Source organism: Puma concolor, chromosome C1 (genome assembly GCF_028749965.1).
Source record: "Puma concolor isolate L17-30 chromosome C1, mPumCon1.1.hap2, whole genome shotgun sequence".
NCBI lineage: Eukaryota > Metazoa > Chordata > Mammalia > Carnivora > Felidae > Puma > Puma concolor.
Window position 1 is genome coordinate 33,089,077 of NC_141674.1, and position 20,998 is coordinate 33,110,074.

Sequence of the window (20,998 nt, forward strand, 5' to 3'; positions counted from 1 at the left end):
GAGGGAGACACAGAATCGGAAACAGGCTCCAGGCTCCGAGCCATCAGCCCAGAGCCCGACGCGGGGCTCGAACTCACGGACCGCGAGATCGTGACCTGGCTGAAGTCGGACGCTTAACCGACTGCGCCACCCAGGCGCCCCGATTGTGTCTAACTCTTGATTTCAGCTCAGGACATGATCCTAGGGTCATGATACTGAGCCCCAAGTCAGGCTCTGTGCTGAGCATGGAGTCTGCTTAAGATTCTTTCCCTCTCAGGGTGCCTGGGTAGCTCAGTAAGTTAAGTGTCTGATTCTCAGTTTCAGCTGGGGTCATGACCTCATGGTTTCGTGAGTTCGAGCCCTGCATCAGGCTGTGCACTGCTGGTGCAGAGCCTGTTTGGGATTCTCTCTCTTCCTCTCTCTCTGCCACTCCCCTACTCACGCTGTCTCTGTCTCTCTCAAAATAAATACATAAACTTAAAAAAAACTTAAAAAAAGATTCTCTCCCTATGCCCCTCTCCCCTGCTCGCTAATTAAAAAAAATTTTTTTTTGATTTTTCAAAGATAGTAACAATGATAAACTATGGCATGATCATGCAAAAGCTATTTTTGCCACTGTGTGGGAGAGACCTGACAGCATAAAATTATAGATATAACAAACATATGACATTCAATGTCAGCAAACATCCTTAGCCTGAAGGCCAGTTGCAAACCTGAATACTACTGGTAGATACTCTAGAATCCACAAATTCAGAGTGAAGGGGAGATAGAAGGGAGAAAAGAAATCCCACCCACCCCCGCCCCCCGCCGCCATGTTCTTGAGCTGACAGCAAAGGATACCAATTTGTCCTCTTTCATTCTAAAAATGATGACCTCTTTGCTTCCTACTATTGAAATAGAGAAAAGAGGAAAAAATATGCCAGGTGACTTATGCATACATTTAATCCCATGAATCTTAACAGACCAGTAAGGTAAGCATTAATAACCCTATTATAGCAAAATTGGGAAAAGTGAAACAACTTCCTAAGATCATATGAGTAATATATGGCAGAGATTTAAACCTGTAGCTACTTGATGCTAAGACTACATATCAGAGCTGCCTTATCAATACCAAGCCTATTACTAGAAACAAGGCAGCAAGCGGTCTTAAAATAAATCCACCCTGCTCTGGCCATTCTAAATAGCAAAACAGCAGGATCAACAATATCAAGAGAAGAGAAATGAGGAAACAGATGGATAGGAAATACATCTGGGATGCTAACACATGAGCTTCACTGGTGCTAAAATATCCCTATGTGTTTCCTAGTATATCCTAAACAGACAGCCTGGATCAATAATCCTCTTTAAGGGAGAGGTATAACAAAAAGGAAAAAGCAAGTGCAAAAAAAGGGTAAAAGCAGAAAACAAACAAACAAAAAAAAAAAACACAACAAAAGGACAAGATCTCAGGTAGAAGTGTCACCAGAAACTACTTATAGTGCTACGAATAACCCAGTGTCCCAAAATTTATATACATATGAATCATAAAAATTCAATCCTATAAAATTACCAGGCAATTCAGAAATGCAGAAAGGACCTCATTTGAACAAGTCTAAAGAAACATCAAATTTTATTTTGCTTTAATCAAACCAAATAATAAGTCTATTGCTACAACATGTGAAAAAAATTATGTACACATATGTGTTGACTTGTCTACATAAAGCAAATGTTCAAGGTCAGTTTCTACTTTCAGTAAGCATTTGCTCTTACTGAATCTGTACTTGGAAATAAAATACAGGTACATCTCAGGATTCAAATCCATCTTATGCAAACTCAGGAACCAAACAGATTCTGCTAAATTTTTAAGATTCTATTGTTTGATAGAAACCATATCCATCATCATCTGAATTCTCACTCTTACTATTCAAAACTGAGGAACTGAACAGATGTACATGACTCAGTATTCACTATCTAGATTATCCAAACTGAGACTATGAATGCAATAGATTTAAACTGCAAGCAATATTTGTGAATCTTATATCAACTTTTAATACAATTTCACATAATTTACAAAATCAGGATTTTTTCTTTTAGCAAATGTAAGCATTCTGTTAAAATCACATAAACACTAGCTGCAAAATAGATCTGAAAAAAAACATTTTTTTATACATTTTATTCTTAGCGGTTTGCCAGAACAAGTTATTAAGTTACTGCCTCTCAGCTCCAACCAAACCCCAAGCCCTTCTTCCCAATCTGCCTTAATGATGCTAGAACTGGGACTCTGTAAACCACATGTGCTTTGCCAGGTGGTTTCCTATAAGGTTCTGCCAAGAGGGAGCATTTAAAGATGGACCACAACTCTAGGGAAGGAAAAAGATACTGTTGCCTTCTAGCTTATTCTTTAGGCTTCATAAAAGCATTACCCCACCAAAGATTTCTTCACTCCTACAACAGCAGATCCTCCCCCATAGTACTAAGTGAATCCCGTTTATAGTTTTCCCAACACCTGTGGAACTATTTTCATCATACACCATTGAAAGACACCCAGCACTGATCAATACCCATTCCTCCGAGGTCTGGGTCTCAAGCCCTAGGGACCCCTCTTTTCAACTCAGACACCAGCACAAGTCATACAGTGCCTTCTCCTCAGAGGTCCAAGTTTTGGTTCTACAGGACCCTTCCTTTAAATCTCTAGGTTTTCCCTTTGGTCTCAGAGCCTTTGGGGCTGGTAGATGCTTCTGGAAGTGTCTCTCTCCATGATCCTTAGAGTTTTATTTTTATCCTTTCTGTTACCTAGTTAACATTCTGTTAAGGTATCTCTGTACAAATAAGTGGTGTGGTTTCTGCCCCTGACAGCACGCTGATTTAAGGGAAAAAAAAAAAAAAAAAAAAAGGCTCATTATACAGAATACAGTGTTGTTACAGTAACTTGCAAATATTCAATGCTACCTATACTAACAAGCAAACAAAAACAAAGTGTTAATTAAAACCAACTTGGTCAAAATTAAAGAGTATACCTTGCTATTGTAGGGAAATAGGTTCTATTTACATAAATGGGTTAGGAAAAAAAGCTTAGGGCTGAAAGCTGCCACCATGGGGGTGAAAACGCCCAAGGTTAGCTAGTGAAATATTGTAACAGGATCATAAGTAAAACTACTTTCCATCTGACACCAATGTACTATTGTACTTTGATCAGAAACTCCATTTGCCCCCCAGACCCTTTGCTTTTTACACATACAAGTTAATGATTACTATCTGATTGTTTTCTCCACATTCACATATATAAGATCTTGTTTTCCTCACGTTCACCACGTGGGTAATATCTTGTGAGCTCAATAAATTTGGAGCAGAAACCCCTATTTGGGGCTCCTGTCTCCTCCCAGACATTTGCCTCTCTCATATTCAATTCTGCGTCTGCTCTATTGCTGGACAAGAGAGAACTCCAGACTCACAGTCTGCGACACCTATCACTACAAAATTTTTTGCAATCATTCTTTTACAGAAAATATGGGATGTCTTTTTCTAATTCACACATTAACACCTACTGGTATAGAACTGTATGATACGAAGACATTAAAAATGGCCATCTCTCTCTGTCTTCCCAAATTTTCTACAATGTGTTATTTTAATACATAAAATACAAGTTCAATTTAAAAATTAATCCTAACATATTCAGATTAAATACTGAATATCTACCAAAACAATACTTAACTTGTTTATTAGCCTAAATATTTAAGGTAGTGAGGCATAATCCATTTACTACCCTTTCCTACCCAACAGATTTTTAATTATCACATACTTTCATTTCAGCCCCTACCTTCATTTACACTAAAAGGTCCACTCCCACTCTCACCTATGCCTACAAATCCCTACCTACCTACCCATTTTCTCATTCTCAGCCACATATCCAGCTCTTCACCACCAACTCATATACTTCCTATTTTGAAGCTAGCCATTTTCTAGATATACAGATAGTACAACCCAAGATACATATAAAGGTAGTACATACAAGTAAAGTATGCTTATCAGTACATTTGAGTTAAGAGTTCTGTCTATTCCTATTTGGATTGTGTCACTGGGGAGGTCATTTCTGGTTTGGGGAAGACTATGGGAAAGCAGACTAAAATTTTTATGGTTTTAAGTAATCCAGTTTCTATCCCACCACCACCATCAAAGAATAGTCATTCTTTTCTCTTCCTTGTATCAAACTCAAGGCTTGCCTCCAGTTACAAAAAAATCAATGACAAACGACGGTTTTCTACCCATACATTTAAGACTAGGAACTCTCTGCTTCGTAGATGGACCATGCAGAATATTAACAGAAATGAAAGCTGTATATAAAACTACCAAATAACCCAACTCAGACACCAGAGTCCTAATGCTAAATTTATAGCTATATGTTCAAAAAAGATTCTAGAATATTATGCACAAGAATTGTCAGTGTTACAAATTACCAAATTATCAAATAACTCAAGGTTATCTCTTTTCTTTCATCATCCCTTCCAATTCTATAATTCTACCAAGCACAAAAGTTAGATATACATTATTCCTAACCCAATGTCACATGCAGGCTTAAACCTTAACATAAAAACTCAAATAAAGGGGTTTATAATCTCAGTCCATGACTTTAGTATAGGATTATTTCAGCATATTCCACAACTAAAATTACTTTCAGGAAGTCTAATCAACAGAAGATCAAAGTCTGAAAAATATCCCAATATGATCATATCCAAAGTTTTAAACATTCAAAAAAAGGGTAAAATGATTCCTCCCATCATACTGGGCAGTAATCACTATTAGGTCAATTAGTTCCACAGGAGCTTTGGGAATTAAAGAAACGATAATAGTCTTTTTTAAAAGGTTCTATTAAGAGCTACATAGGTGTCCCTTGTTTGGAGGTAGGGGCAGAGGACACACAAAGTAGAAAAGCAAACCTCTCCATCTATTTCCTCAAGCTGGAGATGCATTCTAAGGGAAAGAGGTGCCATAATGGCAAAGATTAAAGCTTTCCTAACTGAGGACAAAGGATAGCCATCCCTGACCGGCTGAAAATTCAAGAACATAAAAATGCAACTTCATTTTTCTTCTGTGGCATTCTAGACAATCAAAACTGCTTTCAAGCCAAGGATTCCTTGAATTCACATTCATCACTCTAATAATTTTTTATCCCTCCTTTCTCTCCTTCTGCCCTCCAAAACTGAGCAATCCCAACTCTCATCACTTACTCTATTTTAGCCACACTGACTTCCTCACTGTTCCTCCAACACACAAGGCAAGTCTCCTGCTCTACCAGTTCCTGGATTCCCTCTGCCTGGAATGCTCATATTCCACATACCCAAAGTGGAAGAGTCCATCTCTCTTTCAGGTCTTCAACTGTCACCATTTCAGTAAAGGTTTCCTTGGCTACCCTATCTAAAAATAACACACACCCCTGTATTTCCCATTCCCTTTCTCTATTTTATTTTTTACCTTAGTCCTTATCACTAACATACTTTTTGTGCTCACTTCAGCACCATATATAACAACAGATACTTCTTGTTTATTAATTGTCCCTTCACCAGAAGGTAGCTCCAGATTATAGGATTTTGATCTGTTACGTTCACTGTTACAGCCCTAGCATTGAGAATAGTGCTTGACAACATATTAGGTGCTCATATGCTGAATAAATGATGCACTAGTTGAAGCAGTTGCAAGTAGTTAAATGATGCTTCCATCAACACTTCATACGCTAGTCTGAAAGATTTTAATTAACAGATTAGACTTAGGTTATTTTTTCAGACTGTTCTCTGGGACCTGCAACAACCCCTCAGGGGCAACTGTGGGGGTAGAACATGAAAGCCTAAGCAAACAGAAAAAAGTCCTGTATATATCTGTTTTATTCACTGGATTTCACATAAGATTTAATTTGTAGAAAGGACTTAGCAACTTCAAAAAAAATCTAAGACTACTAGGTTGTATGTAACTTAGCTCCTACTTTTTACACTTTATTTATTGCAAATGAGGATCATCAAGGTGTCATGTTTACATCATCATTTACAAAGAGATAAAAACTAGCACTGAGTCTTATTTAATCTGCTACACAAAGGCAATCAAAATTTACTGGGTATTTTCTAATTAAAACAAGTAGAAAGCAGAATCCTTTTTTTTAAAAGGAATGACAAGTATAAAAATTTTGTTACTCCATATACAAGAACATACGTAAATTCACTAAATGGAAATTAAGACCCAAATCCCATTATCACAAATGTCTCTGTGAGCAAAAATATCTCCCAACCCATCAGATAGCATAGTCTGACAAAACTATCAGTATTTTATTACAAACCTCACCTTGAATTCATCCTAATATGATCTGACCAGCATAACTTTTAAAATGTTACATGTTCCAATAAGGAAAAAAAAGAGTACTCACCTTAATGAAGTTACAGATGGACAAGCTTGTCCATACAAACCCATCTGGCCACAAAGAGAATCTGAAAAGTAAAGAAGAGTTAGTTATTAGAAGCTCCAAAGTAAATTAAACTGTAAATAAGACTCATTTCTAATTAAAACACTCTGAAAACAAATAGAAGGCTAAAACATTCACCACTATCTGAATACCCATATAAATCAAAAATGCTATTAAATGATAAGAGGAATTATACTGAAGAAGACAAACATACCAGAGAATAAGAGAAACAGATACATTGTGACATCCAAAGGAGCTGAAAACTCAAAATTTAGCAAATTGTTATGCTTATGATATACAGAGACTGCGTCCAAACTATTTAGTAGAATCCCATGGATTGCAGAGAGGTGTCTAGAGGAGACCAAAGAGCTGAGTATGCAGGTTCCCATCCCCACATAACTGTTGCCCACTCTATCTACTCTTCAATCAAAGCAGTGCTATCTTTCCTGGTTTTATACACCAGACTTCACTAAGACTTCATCTGAAGAATGGTTCCATTATTTAAAAAAAAAAGAGTTAATAATAACATTTGAACAAAGGAGTTTGGAGTAAGAAGTTCCAGGTTCAAATTCTACTGTGATACTGTGAAACTTTGAAGAATTTATGTAACCTCACTGAACCTCAGATTCTTCACCTGTAACATGGGGTAAATACCATCTATGTAATTTTATTTACTCATCAGGGATAAACTGCAAGTTTGTTGTTAGATTAAATAAATTAATGAGCAGATGTAAAAGTCTCTATTAGCACTACTAATTGGCAAAAGGATGATCCACAAGTGTTTACAGGTAACATGAATGAGAGAAGCTGGAATGGATATAAGCATATACACATGAATACACTGCACACATAGTAGACACTGTGTGCAACTAAAGAAAACATGTTCATGCTGCAGGGGATGGATCAGCTACTATTCCCAGTTCCAGCCAATTGCTGTTAAGCAGGACTGCAAGCCCAGTATTCTAAGAAATAATTTTTATTTTTTTAAGATTTTATATTTTTTTAAATCTCTACACACAACGTGGGGCTTGAACTCACAACCTCAAGATCAAGAGTTGTTGCATGCTCTTCCAAATGAGCCAGCTAGGTGCCCCTCTAAGAACTAATTTTTGTAGAGAAGCAAGATATCCAAAATTTTATTTATAATCTCCTGATTTTTATTTTCTTAACACTATGTGGACCAAAGAAAACATCAGATTTTGTCCCAAGTTTATAACCTTTAATCCAGAGGCTGACTGAACTCCCTGCATCTAATTGTTCCCGCACACACTGGACAGAGACAAGGCACTTCTCTTTCTGGCAGAATGACAGACTAGATAGCTTAATCAACATGCCACTGAAAATTAAAAACAATGGATAAAATCTTTTTAAAATCTTTTATAAATTAATCAATAACCCTGCCAAACACTAAGTACAAAAGAGAAGCTAAAGTATACAGAGTACTGAAACCAGCTTTCATTCACCTTCAAGGCATTTTGCCAAACCCTATGAATTTCAGCTTGCAATTACAAGGCCTAACGGGACCCAAGGTACAAGCAGCAAAGTCCAGGTGTTACCCAATAGAATAGTAGCAAGGAAAATGGTTTCTTGGCACTGAGTGCCAAGGAGGACATGGGGGGCGGCTATGATAGCAATAAAACAGTATCTCCTCTGATATTCATAACCATAAGCTGACTCTCACTAGATTATGGTTTAAAAAGCTTCACACTTAAAATTTTCTTTAGGGTAGTCCTAGGATGGTAATGTTCCCCACCCATCCTTGAGAAAAGCAAATCCAAATCCTCTCTGGGGAATCTGCCTTTGATCTAGGCCTAGAAGAATTTCCACAGGCAAGGTTCCAAAATAAATAAATTCACAACAGAAAATCACAAAACCCAGAAGGAGGGAGGGAAAAAAGTCACAAAACATAGAAGAAAACAAATCACTCAGAATAAGATACAGTTGAAACATCAGTAGGCAGAATCAAAACCTCCAAGACTTCCAGATATGGTAACTACTAGACACTTAACTGTTTCACTTTATGGGTGATTTAACTATCCTGTATTTCAATTACAGTATGAATCTCAAATCTGTATCTCTAGCAGGGATCAATCTCCTAATCTTCACATAAATATCTAATAATATTCTATCCTGGAAAACCGAAATCTGTCATTTCCAAAACAAAATTCATCATCTTTCTTTAATGTATTTCATATCATAAAATGACACAATCCTATTATCTAAGAATAGCCTTCTAGCCTAACTCCTTTCTTTGCCTTTGTTAGAGCAGAACACTTCTTTCCAACTCTTGATTTCTATGAGGAATGACTGACTTCTCTAAACACTCCTGGGCTCTTAGCCCACTCCTCACCAAAAAGGTAAGTAACTTGGTTACTAGGTAGAGATAACTCCAGGACTCTACATCCAGGACTCTACTGGCAGTGATCTGGGTGTACCTGCTCTGCTGACCCTAACAATCTAGATACCAGGTGGGCTGTCCCATGGTCTAAATTAGGTCAGTGGGGATAAAAGAATGTGGAGAGTGAGCTAGACCATTTGGTTTTTAAATCTAAACCACATTCTACAGTAGTCTACAATATCAGCTTTAGCAAAAACAAAGGTAACTCCTCGAAAAGTTACCATATGAACCAGCAATTCAATCCTAGACATGTATGTATGTGTGTATGTCTATATAAAAAATCCTCTTTGGGACAGATGGACAGACACACACACACACACACACACACACACACACACAGATTGGTATGTGCACATCCCAAAAGAATTTAAAACATGTTCACAAAAACTTGCATACAAATGTTCATAGCAATATTATTTATAATAGCAAAAAAACAGAAATGAAACAAATGCTCAACTGATGGATAAACAAAATGTGGCATATCTACACAATATCCATACAATATACAATATTATTCAGCCATAAAAAGGAATGATAATCTGTAACATGCTACAACATGGATGCTAAGTGAAAGAAGTCAGACACAAAAGGCCACATATTTGGAAAGCAATTAGTAGTGACCGTAAGATGGGGGGGGGGGGGGGGGGGGGATGCAGACGGACTGCTACCAGGTTTTTTTGGAATGATGATGAAAAGTGTTCTGGCACTAGACAGCAATGATAGTTGTACAAAACTAGCACAAAGTTTGTAAAAAAAAAAAAAAAAAAGAAAACCCAATTTTAAAAGCAGTAATATTTTATTTTTTCAACTGTCTGTTCTTGTTTAAACTCCTCAGTTCAGAAATCAGGCAAGGGAACAGGATCTTATATTTTGAGTCCCCCAAACATCAACACCTTTAGGATCCCCAATGGGTTACCAATTACCACCAACTCTAGCTCCTAGATATCTTTCTAATCTGCTCTAGCTTCAATGCCTTAGTTTCAGTTTTTTGCCTTTTTAATCCAGATAACTGCTCCTAAATGGTGAACTCCAGGCTGGGGTTCTGCCAATCTTCTCCCTACCTAGCAAATGATCAGCAACACGGAAATCTCACAAAAGAAGGTTAAGGTTCACAGTTCAGTCAGGAAAGTCTCAGTGTCCTCTGAATTATAAGCTCATATTTCTGAAGCCAACTATAGTTGAATAATTGTATTAACTAATTCAACTACATCCATAATTTATACAGTTTAAGGTGGTGTCAAAAGTACCTAGAATTTTCTCCAAATGCTTTAAAACCCAACAGGCAAGAAAGTCTGTGCAGAATGACACTACCAGAATGGTAGTAAAAACCAGTCATTTGATTTGATGAGTATACTCCAGTAGAAGCTACTGTACTACATACCATTAGCAACACAAGAATATGGAATTCCTTTTAACACAAGCAGTGTTAAATTGTATATTAATTAAGTATTAATTAATTAAGTATATTAAATTGAGTTACAGAGGCACTTGCCTGGCTCAGTCAGTAGAGCATGTGACTTGATCTCGAGGTCATGAATTCAAGCCACACAGTGGGCACAGAGATTACTTAAAAAAAATTTTTTTAATAAAATAAAATTATTTTATTTATATATAAATATTGATTATATATATAACTATATATAGTTACATAGAAACTACATATAGTTTTTATGTAACTATAAATAGTTATAAACTATTCACACTTAGGAAGCAAATGTTTAACAAACTAAAAGTAGTATAATAATGCATTATTTGGGAGCAGTAGGTGAAATGGGACTAAGTATTTTGAAAAAGCTCCGAAATAATTATCTTAATTCTTATTTTCCTTTCTCCCACCGACACAGGGATATAATGCCTTATAGTTTACAAATTAAGTCAAGACCTAGATTGGAATCCCAACTGTGACCTTTGGTATATTGTTAACTTCTCTAAGCTTAATTTCTTCATCTCCACAAAAGAGAAGATTCATGCATCAGTTCCTGTGAGCACAGCTTGAATGGAAGCATAGGCATAATATTAGAAGAATTAAAAGTTTGTTCAAAATAAATGCTACAGCACTAGAGGTAAGAGACTATTCCTTCTCTTTTTCTTATTTCCTAACTCAGACCTATCTTTCAAAAGATTTCAAAGTATAAAATTCACTAGCACCCATGAAGGAACAACCCCTTTGACTCATGTTACTTAACTAAGCATTGTGACTTGTTATACCATTAGTCACAGGTAATTATTAAAGCAGTCAAGGAAATAACCTCTCTTAATCAGCCTGAAGAGAAGAAATCTGCCAGAGGAAGGAGTAAAGGGAAAAGAATCCTGCTGAGTAGCAATCAGCTGCTCATCTCAGCTCCACTAGCTAAACCTGAAGGCAGTGGCACAGCTTGAGCTAAAAAAGTGAGATCTGAGTCCTATACTCTTAGAAAGCAATTAAAATCATGTGAGAATGATGGATTCACCACAGGAATATTAAAGAAAGACGAGAGGCCAACCTTAACTTTGGAGAACTTTAATAGATAATTAAGAGAAGAGGCACTAATTAAAAAAAAAAAAAAAAACTTGGGAAAATTGTACTGGAGATGGCTGCAAGTGATTTTAAAGCACAGAAAGGCAACAATGTTATTATTACATGTCAATTAAGATGGACATACACAGAAAACACGGGCTTTTAATACAATATCATGAACACTAAAGAGGGTAGGTTTTGTAGCCTAGGGAAAACAAAAAATAGACTGCAAAAGGGTTAAGAATTAGGAGAGAGAAATACAAGTTTAGCCACAAATTGTATAAAATGAAAGTAAATGGAAAGTGCAATAAGGTCAAGCAGTAAGAGCAGAGAAGAACAGACTAAGAAATCAGGAAGGGTGAAGAATATGTCAGAATGTTCATCACACTATATCCCCCATTATCCTGTTTTGGAGCCTGCTTGGGATTCTCTCTCCCCCTGCCCCTCTCCCCCATCCATGTGTGTGCACGTGCGTGTTTTCTCTCTCTCTCTCTCTCTCTCTCTCTCTAATAAAAAAAAGATCTGAATGAAAATTCACCAGACCTTTTAACTATGGTCTTTGTATCCATCAAATACTTCTCCCTACCTCAAGGCAAGTAATTTAGGACCAATCCTCAGTAAGAAGACCAAGTATCCAGAATATATGAAGAATCTTCAAAACTCAATAATAAAAAGATAACTCAATATAGGGATGCCCGGGTGGCTCAGTCAGTTAAGCCTCCGACTTCAGATCAGGTAATGATCTCACGGTCCGTGAGTTCGGGCCCCACATCGGGCTCTGTGCTTAACAGCTCGGAGCCTGGAGCCTGCTTCAGATTCTGTGTCTCCCTCTCTCTGCCCCTCCCCATTGATGCTCTGTGTCTCTGTCAACAATAAACAAACATTAAAAAAAAATCTAAAAATTGGCAAAGATCTGGATACACAGCTCATCGGCAGAGTATTTGACTGCAAAGCATGGCTAAGATCAGTGCACCTGGGTGGCTCAGTTGGTTGAGCATCCAACTCTTGATTTCAGCTCAGGTCATGATTCCAGTGTTGTGGGATCAAGCTTCGTGTTGGGCTCCACGCTCAGCATGAAACATGCTTAAGATTCTCTCCCTGCCCTCCCCGCCCCTCTCCCACACGCTCTCTAAAATAAATAACTAAATAAACAAACAGTATTTTAAAAAAATGGGCAAGATAAAAGTTACAAAGATCTACAAATGGCCAATAAGCACATGAAAAGATTAGTCAGCAAGGAAATGCAAATCAAAACCACAATGAGATACCACTTCACACCCACTAGGATAACTACAATTAAAAAAATAGACAATAGCAAGTGTTCAAAGACATGGAGAAATTGAAACTTAAATATTACTAGTGGAAATGTAAAATAGTGCAGCCACTTCAGAAAACAGTTTAGCAGTTTACTGAAAAGTTAAACACCAAATTACCATATGACACGGCCATTCCACTCCTGAGATATATAGTTAAAAAATGAAAACATACATTCACAGAAAAATCTGTATACAAACGTTCTTAGTAGCATTAAATCATAATAGCAAAAAAGCGAAAACAATCCATATGCCCATCAGCTAATGAATGGGTAAATAAGATGTGCTATATCCATACAGTGGAATAGTTGGCAATAAAAAGGAACGATGTACATGCTATAACATGTTATGAGCCTCAAAAACATGCTAAGAAGCCAGTCACAAGACTACATGATTTCATTTACATCAACAGGCAAACTCATGTTAGTTAGACTATGGATTAGTAGTTATATCAATAATTGCTATTAATTACTATTAATAATTATTAATAAATTACTATTAGTAATTGATAGACTATGGATTAGTCGTTATTAGACTATAGATTAGTAGTTTCTCAGGGCGCCTGGGTGGCTCAGTCCTTTAAACGTCCAACTTTGGCTCAGGTCATGATCTCGCAGTTTGTGGGTTCGAGCCCCCTGTTGGGCTCTGTGCTGACAGCTCAGAGCCTGGAGTCGGTTTCAAATTCTGTGTCTCCCTCTCTCTCTCTGCCCCTCCCCTGCTAGTGCACTCTCTCCCTCTCTCTTGCTCTCTCTCAAAAAAATAAACATTAAAAAAACTTTAAATTAGATTAGTAGTTTCTTAGGGTTGATGGGTAGGGGAGTAAAAGCCACTGGGTATGGGTTTTCTTTCAGAGGAAGAGGAAAATGTTCTAAAATTAGACTGAAGTTAATAGTTTCACAACTCTGTGAATACATTAAAAAACAATGTTTCACACTTTAAATAGGTGAACTGTACAATATATGAATTCTAGCTCTATAAGGCTTAAAAAAAAATTTAGAACTCAATCACAGGCAAATGTTCTTTTTCTGTTCAGCTCCTGCTTCCCTGGCTAGTACATCAGGAGCCACCTCAACCTCCCAAACTAGAACAGGAAGGGGAGAGTAAAAGTAATGACTTCACCAGAAGGCAACACTACAATAGCAATTCTTTTCAAATCTATAACCCCCTGAACCATTAGTGGTTCAGGAAAGTTTGTTTTCTGGTGGGCTCTACTATTTCCAAACTATACCATCTATTAATTAAACATGTTTAATGAAAATACACGTATGGTTCATAAAAAAAAGTGTTATACTAAATTCCACAGACAACCATTCTACTAGTATCTACAAATCAACTACTTAGGTCATACCTCCCTTCTCCTAAAACAAAACCAAGGCCAGGTCCTGTTATTCTCTAATAACAGAAGATTAAAAATTCATGCCAACCAACAATCAGCATTGGCTTTTTAAGACTATTTTAAGACTAAGAAGTCTGACCTGTCTCTCTCTCCACCACAGTTTAGGTCTGGTGTCAAACAGGTGGTAAATGTTGGGGAGAGGAGCTTCTTGGCCAAACATCACAGAGCTATAGCTTCTTCCAAACACCAAACCTTACTTCCTGCAATTTATACAAACAGATCACAGGCCACCCTCTTCAAACTAAATCATAACCCAAGCAAGTAAAACAGGATTCTATTTCTGGGTCTGTCATTAACTTACTGGATAATCCTGAAGCTTCAATCACTCTACTTTGCTCAATAACTTAATCACAATTTCCAGTCTCAAAACCAAATTATGCGATCTAATAAAAAACTTTTTCCCAATTTATAGATTTGGTTTTATGATAATGACAAAAGCATATGATATTAAATGTTGTATGTTTAAACCATTTTTATTGAATGTACATGAAATATGAAAAATTCGAAAGATTGTTCAGTCTAAAAATGTTGAGCCTTTCTATTTTAAACTCTTAAAGGTATTCACTAAACAGAGAGAGAATAAGCTTTCAGAGAGGGCTGAAGTATTTTGAGGCTTTAAATTTAAACTCAGTTATATTTAGAAAGTCAAGATGCCACCTCTCTGGATCCTGTATCTTTATCTTGGGCATTTGATTCATGTGCTTTGCCTGGTGTAATTCAAAGCAAGAGATCCTACCATATCCCTAAAAAGTAAACATATCAGAATGTACTGATTACCAGAGGAATGTCCTACTGTACTGCCAATGAAAAGATGGAAAGCTGTAGTCTCCCACTGCTATAGCTGTTTAACAAAATAAAAATTACCTGTCTGGTCACCAAAGTCAGTCTACAAACCACTTTATAAGGACCAATTAATTCTATTCCATTCTTGAAAATCCTGACTCAAGAGTTCACAGTGAAACCTAGAGAATCTATTGAATAAAAGTATGTCAGGAGATTCTGATGTACAACTTAATTCAGGAACTATTGGTTTAGGAAAAGGATAGCAGAAAGGTTCCATATCATTTACCAATTATGCTCAATTGTGCTCAACAGGTAATAGCTACCTGCAGTGCTACACCGAGGTCATGCCTAAAAACAACCTGAAATTAGTAGTTTGCCACAGACATAAATGATGGGGAAGTGGCCACACGCAAACCATCTAGCTGTCATCTGTGATTGAGACTACTGAACGGGCTTTTTTTATGGACACTTTTGGGGTAAGAGAAGAAACTTAGATCTGGATTATTTACTTTTAACTGGTTTCGAAGCTCTGGCTGATTCTGGGAGGGTAAGAAGCAGCAAGAATAGGCCCACTGGCATATGTATCAGTATTCTCCAAAAGTACTTATTAAGCTTCCCAGTATTATACAGGAAAAAAAAGATAAAGTTTCTGCTCTCAAATTGTCAATAATCTTCTGTGACAAATGAAAATTCTACACAATTATATAAATTTGGTTCAGAAAAAAAAAAGGTGGTTGTGCCTTGAGGGGTTCCACTTTAGGTAAAGGTGGAAGCCAGTAGAACATGGAGTACCATGCAAAAGCAACTATAATTTTTTGATTCAAGAGGAAATCAACTGTAGGTTCCTCATCAGTACATAACTAAATTAACATGTTAAGATTTCACTGGCTGGGGCGCCTGGGTGGCGCAGTCGGTTAAGCGTCCGACTTCAGCCAGGTCACGATCTCGCGGTCCGTGAGTTCGAGCCCCGCGTCAGGCTCTGGGCTGATGGCTCGGAGCCTGGAGCCTGTTTCTGATTCTGTGTCTCCCTCTCTCTCTGCCCCTCCCCTGTTCATGCTCTGTCTCTCTCTGTCCCAAAAATAAATAAACGTTGGAAAGAAAAAAAAATAAATAAAAAAAAAAAAAAGATTTCACTGGCTGCATTTTCCAGGGGGAAAAAACAAAAACAAAAATGGGAGGTGGGGAGAGGCTATATATAATCAAGGCATGACCCACTGGAAGGCAAATGATCTGCTTTATATTGTTTTGTATACATCTAACATTCGATTGCTGGCTCATAGGGGGCCAGGTATATACCAAATTAACTTTTCTATGTCCCACAATGCTTAGCTCATGTTTTGTACATAATACTCTAAAAATGTATGAATTGGGGTAAAGAAGGACAACACTTACAGATATTTCAAAAAGAACAGTAAAAGAACTTGGTACCGAGACATGAAGGGTCAAAGGAGCGGACAGGGTGAAATTATGCCAAAAAGTAAGGGGAGGGGGGAATGTGTTAGGTTAAAAGAGAAAATAAACATAATAACCAAATGTAATATGTAGACATTGTCTGGGTACTGATTCAATTAAAAACCAACTGTAAAAAGACAAACAATTGAAAACATTTTATTATAAACTGGTTGTTAGCTAACACCAGGAAATATTGTCAACTTTGTTATACACGATGGCATGTGGTTATGTGCCAAGATATCTTTAAGAGATGTATACTAAAGTTTACAGAGGTGAAAAGATTTTCTTTAAAATAGGCAAAAAAGAAAAAGACAGTTGAGGTATATGTGACAGATATGGTCAAATCTGTGATGGATAAATAGGGATTCGTTATATATTATCTACTTTTGCATATACTCAGCAATGCAGTTGTGGACCTTCCTGTTACTTGATCAACTCCGGCACTGTACAATTAATTCTTTTTCTTTTCTTAGATTTCAGGAAGCTTAAGAATGACTAGTACTTCTGAAGAAAACAGCCTAGACTCAATGAGAAGAAAACAGGCATTCATTTGTTAGCTCTACTAATAGGAATCTCTCTGAATCTACTCAAAGAACTTCTTGTAAATTAATATGAGAACTGAATATGAGCCAAGAGAGTGACTCAGCTGCTAAAAAGAAACCAAATACAATCTTAAACTTCATTAAAAGAATAGTACCCAGATCAAGGAGGGTAACAGTCCCATGCACTCTTCACTGCTTAGTTCACAACAGGAGTATTGTGCTCTGTTTTGAGCACCAAATTTTAAAAACACTTGCAAGCTAGAATGCTTGCAGGGAGAGATATCAGACCAGTGAGCAGTTTAGAAGCCCAATGTCAAGTGTAGAATGACTGAAAAAACTAGGTGTGTTTAGCGTAAAGAAGAAAACACTTCCCAGTCTTCCGTGTCACCTCAACCACAGAGACCCCCAGTATAGTATTTTCCAGAGGATTTCAAGAGTTGGTAATAGGCATTCCACTGCCAGATAAGTTTAAAATAAATATTGTTTTCTCTAATAGATTTATCAAAATGTTCAATATCCTCTAGTGCTTTGTGATTCTTTAAGGATGGTCAGTATTTCCCAAATGTGACCATCTGTTCATTCATACAACAAAAATTCACCAAGCCACAATTATTTGCCAAACACTCCTCCAAATGCTGGGGATACAATGAACATTTTTAAGATTCTGGAGCGTACCTTGTAAAATAGCCAACCTGAACCTCTTGATATTCCTCTAACTTCCATTGTGCTTCCATATCTCTAGGTTTTTTTTTTTTATTCTGTCAGCCTACAAGGTCCATCACTAATCTCGATTCAAACATTATCTCCAACACAAAGCTTTTCTGACCATAAGCAAAAACTCTCTTTTCAACAAGCCAATGGCTCCTTCTCTGTATCCGTTCTTTGTGAACAGACTATGCCTTTTAATCACCTTCAGATCTCTCATAATGCCCAGGACAGTGTCCTGCATGCACAGGTGTTCAAGAAATATTTGCTCAATGAATAATCATTGAACTAGTTGAAGGATTATCTTGTTAAAGAACACAAACTAGGTCTCTGCTGTTCCACACAGGACCAGAAAAGAAATGAAGTTAAAGGAAATTTTGCCTCAGTTAGAGCTAATGACAATCTACCTTACAGGTATCAGTGACTACAGGTGTTCTAAAAGTAGCCAAAGGACTATGTATCAAGTGCTTTAGTGGGAAATCTCACTGGCCAGAATGATTAATTCTCAAGATCCTAGGAACTACTGTATTTCTCACTATCATAGATAAAAGGAAACTTTTGATATATTTGTATCAATATTAAAATTAAGCTTAAATACCCTTTCATTTACTGCTATAGTGAATATATAATGATGCCTGTTATGTGTTATTTACAGTGCTAAGTACAGAGGATAAATAACAAAAGACACTGTCTCCATCCTAGAAGAGTCAATATAAGGTTGCTCCCAAAGCAAATATGAATGCCTAGGTCATTTACCTCAGTAAGAAATGCTCCTTAGATGAGGAAATTCTTTAGATAAATGATTTTCAATATTTTGCAGGCAGAGAAATAACCATGAAGCCATTAGCTCTTCTTAAAGACATCTACTGAAATCACTAAATACATTAAGTTCTTCAAAAAAACAAAGCTAGCCATTCTGCCTTTTTAGTCAAAAACTAGAAAACAGAAGAAATTCCAGGATTCCTCCATATGACAAGGCTTATCTCTGCAATGTCACTCCCAAACTAAAACCTGTAGTCTTTTACTTGTGTAAGGACCCTTTAACTTGTGTCCCCAGCATTTAGTACATTGCCCAACACACAGCAGATGGTAATAAATGAGCAAACATGTGAGAGAAATTAATGAGCCCAATGTCCCTGGATGAAAACAGTATCTTAAAGAAGCACTAACAAGTGGTTTTTCTTATTAGAAACCTGCCAACAATACAGTACCAGACAAGTCGATCTTAAGTCTAGTTTTCATTATAAATCAAAGTGCTATTTTTAGGTCACTTATTGATAAGTAATTACTGTAAGTAAACCCAAGGTCTTGGTTGCTTCTAAGGAACTAAAATTAATTCCTTAATCAGCAGAGTTAAACGACCAAATTGTAATGCAGAGAAAAACCCAAACACTTAACACACCCTCAACTTGACCCATAGATTATAATAAAATAATTTATTATAAAACTGATTTATTAACATAACTGCCCAAAAAGAAAAGTACTTTGGGGCACCAGGGTGGCTCAGTCAGTTAGGTGTCTGACTTTGGCTCAGGTCATGATCTCATGGTTCGTGGTTCAAGCCCTGCGTCAGGCTCTGTGCTGACAGCTCAGCCTGGAGCCTGCTTTGGATTCTGTGTCTCCTTCTCTCTCTGCCCCTCCCTCCCTCCCTCACACTCTTTCGCTTTGCCCCTGCCCCACTAGAGCTCTGTCTCATCTCTCAAAAATAAAACGTTATAAAAAAAATTTTAATAAAAAAAGCAAACTTTGATAACACCAAGTGTTTAAACTGCTCTTCAAAAGTGTTATGATTCACGTTTTTCTAAGTTCTCATATAAACCATAAAAATCATCCTTGTTTATTTTTTCTGATTATAACAATGGTATGAGCTCACTGTAGAGAACTTAGAAAATATAAACAGGTTCAAAGGAGAAAATAAGGACTACCCATTGTAACGGTTTCTTTCAGTCTTTTTTTCTATCCAGTTATAGCTTCTTTATATACTATCACTCTTCCTACCCACTGGGCAAGAAACGATATCCTAACTATGATAGTAACCCAAATAGCCACAGTAGATTCATGTTCCAGGTACAATTTCTTATGTCTAAATTTTACAGATGCGTACTTCCACAAAATAAGACCAAATCTGCTATTCTGTAATTCTTTTTTAAGTTTATTTATTTTGAGATGGCATGTGCGTGCACAAGTGGGAGAGAGGCAGCGACGGAACAAGAGCGAGAATATCCCAAGCAGGCTCCACTTGCTAGATCGATCTCACGAACCATGAGATCATGACCTGAGCAGACATCAAGAATCGGATAAGCCACCCAGGCGCTCCACTATTTTGTAATTCTTAAAAGTGTCCCTTTTGATTCTGTCTCCTCCTTGCCTCCAGAATTCTACAAAGGAGACTCAAGTAAAAATACATCCAATGACTGGAAATGGACCCAAATTTAACAAGGGAAGAAGGTATTTTCAATAGTTTTATGTCCCTTACTCTGTTATTGTCACAAGACAAGTTCTGCTCCAAGTAGCTCAGGTCCTTTGGGGTCCATAACCTTTAAGTTCTATCTCAAAAACCCAAAGTATGTTCTTAAAACTTTCTCAGTTTCTACTAAACAGTACAAGACCAGAAACAGAATGCAGGATCTGGGTCCCAGTCTCTGCTCTACTAAACAACTGGAGTGACACTAAGTCTTAGCCTGTATCTCATTTTCTCTATTTGTCAATAAGCATATTACCTGCCCTACCTCTATTACTTGGCTGGTGGGAGGTTCCAGAATCCAACAAATTAGAGAAAATACTTTTCAAAAAGTATTATTCAAATGTAAGATGAATATTTTTCCAAAATACACATCCCCTATAATAAACTATATAAAACACGACTTCCCCATTTCAAGGGGAAGGCAAAGATGCCTTTTCTGATGGTGATTCCTGTCTATTTACATGAGGATATAATACCTTCAACAGCTCCTTACAAAGGGTAGACAGGTAAAGCATGTCTTAGATTCACAGACCCAACCACACTAGCAGAAACTGAATCCATATATTATTTATCTCTGTACCATGAGTCAGTCAACCTGCTCCTGACTGTAGCATATTTGACTATTGTATATTTCCCTAAGTTCTACACCCAAACCACAGAAACTTTAGTCATTTTTAACAATTTAATAAGCACCCACGTACCCACCAACTAAAATCTAAGATCTTAACAATAACTTATTTTTACCTCTCAACCCCATCTCTATAAACAAACAATTTAAAATTATTAGCGAGTTCTAGTGGTCTGCCCCCCTCATCCATTCCTCTCACAAATCTGTGTCAACATACAATAAGGACAGGTCTGAACTGTAAGAAAAATTACAATTCCAACTTCTGAGATCTTCAATAAGGTAACATCAGCACTACAACAATCAGATCAATCTTATTTCCTTGATATCACTGTACTACTGTCCAGGTAGGTGAATTCAGTTATAGCTTTTAGCTGTACTGAAAATGAAATGTACTGAAATGTACTGAAAATGTTGTAT

General features: G+C 37.0%; 1 protein-coding gene across 3 annotated transcripts in view; it reads right to left on the bottom strand.

Moving 5' to 3' along the window:
- FOXJ3 (forkhead box J3) overlaps window positions 1–20,998 on the bottom strand; it is a 149,415-nt gene that overhangs the window by 120,430 nt on the left and 7,987 nt on the right. For all 3 annotated transcript variants that reach the window (XM_086716642.1, XM_086716643.1, XM_086716647.1), the window contains one exon: window positions 6,368–6,428. In XM_086716642.1, coding sequence (XP_086572768.1) covers window positions 6,368–6,411 — 44 coding nt within the window. In that variant the 5' untranslated portion in view covers window positions 6,412–6,428. Of the gene's footprint in view, window positions 1–6,367; window positions 6,429–20,998 lie in introns of those variants that run through there.